Source organism: Chrysochloris asiatica, unplaced genomic scaffold (assembly GCF_000296735.1).
Source record: "Chrysochloris asiatica unplaced genomic scaffold, ChrAsi1.0 scaffold00115, whole genome shotgun sequence".
NCBI lineage: Eukaryota > Metazoa > Chordata > Mammalia > Afrosoricida > Chrysochloridae > Chrysochloris > Chrysochloris asiatica.
The window spans coordinates 4,568,208-4,569,542 of NW_006408633.1; the positions used below are offsets into that span (position 1 = coordinate 4,568,208).

General features: G+C 32.5%; 1 protein-coding gene across 1 annotated transcript in view; it reads right to left on the bottom strand.

Annotated features, from left to right (window-relative positions):
- The window catches only part of THEGL (theg spermatid protein-like), a 105,673-nt gene that overhangs the window by 83,381 nt on the left and 20,957 nt on the right, over window positions 1-1,335 (bottom strand). The window contains exon 2 of the mRNA XM_006868072.1: window positions 1,031-1,082. Within this exon, the coding sequence (XP_006868134.1) occupies window positions 1,031-1,082 (52 nt within the window). The remainder of the gene's footprint in view (window positions 1-1,030; window positions 1,083-1,335) is intronic.

The following is a 1,335-nucleotide window of genomic DNA, read 5'->3' on the forward strand; positions in this document are numbered from 1 at the left end:
TTTATACTTTCTGCATCATTCAATAATTTGTCCAGAGAATTCTTCAATAACGAAAGTCGACACTTGAATTCTTTGTTCAGTTCCCTCAGTTTGACAAATGCTGAGTGTGTTCTTCCTTTTTGGTTTTCTGACTCCAGATCTTTGCACATTTTGTTGTAAACCTAGTTGACTATACCTGTTCAATCAACTTATGATAATTCTTGTGTGAATTTTTTTTTTTACTGAAAAGTATTTTGCAAGAACAAGGTAGTTGCTACTGAATGAAAGTGGAAGAAAACAATTAGAAAATGCATTAAGTATAAATTCAAAATAAGTTTTAAAAATTCAGTTAATGTAAGCAGGTTAAACAATAACAATAAATATGGATGGTTTTAACCTGCCTCATAAAAGAAGTATTTCTCATCTACACAAACCATTGCTACAAAACCCTTAGTTTCTCCCTAATGATTCTATTCTTTTTTCTTTCCTATCTTAATTTTCCCAAAACTGAAGGCAAAAATCTATTTTTCAGAAAATATTTATTTTATGCATATGTGTCTGTATATGAACAGCTTCTGAAAAGATTCCACAAACACAAATGTTCTTTTCTTTCCATAGAGGACATTTTCTTGAAATTTCAAAGAAATGTTTCACTGTAATTAGATGAAAAGGGAGATTGGGATATATTCACTAGAAGCTTCACAGAATCTATGACATAGTCAGCTAATGTAAAATCCTTGGCCCTTAAATGTTCAGACCTAGCATGTAAGAAATCACTTATAGCAAACAAGTCAAAAACTGAGTAAATTTAAGAAGAGTTCTACATCTTCATTTTCTTCCATGCCTTACTTATAGTCACTTTATCTTTTTCATCTTTCTATAGGAACTGTGGTTAGAAAGGGTCCTTGTGACAAAGGAAAAGCATAGGAATCTTCTCAAAACTTCCAAGATACATTTTTATGTCAAATGCCCCAGATTAAGTTTGTTCCATCCAGCTATGCTGGTCTGCCAGTTTAGACCTATGAAAATAGTATTATAGCTACAGTCTTACCATTTCCTTACAAATTTACCAGAAACAGGATCTGCAAAAAGAAAAAGTAAAAGTAAAAATTAGATTTACTAAGATTTTTTTTTATAGTATCACAAATAAAAAACAATAAAATCCTCAGGCATCAATTCCAACTCATGGCAACCTCATGTGTTACATAGTAGACCTGCTCCAGGAGGTTGTTTTGGTTGTAATCTGTATGGAAGCAATTCACCAAGTCTTCTTCCATGAAGCTGTTGGGTGGTTCAAACTGCCAACCTTTAGGTTAGTAGTCGATCATAAGCCATTTGTGCTACTCAATACCAGAG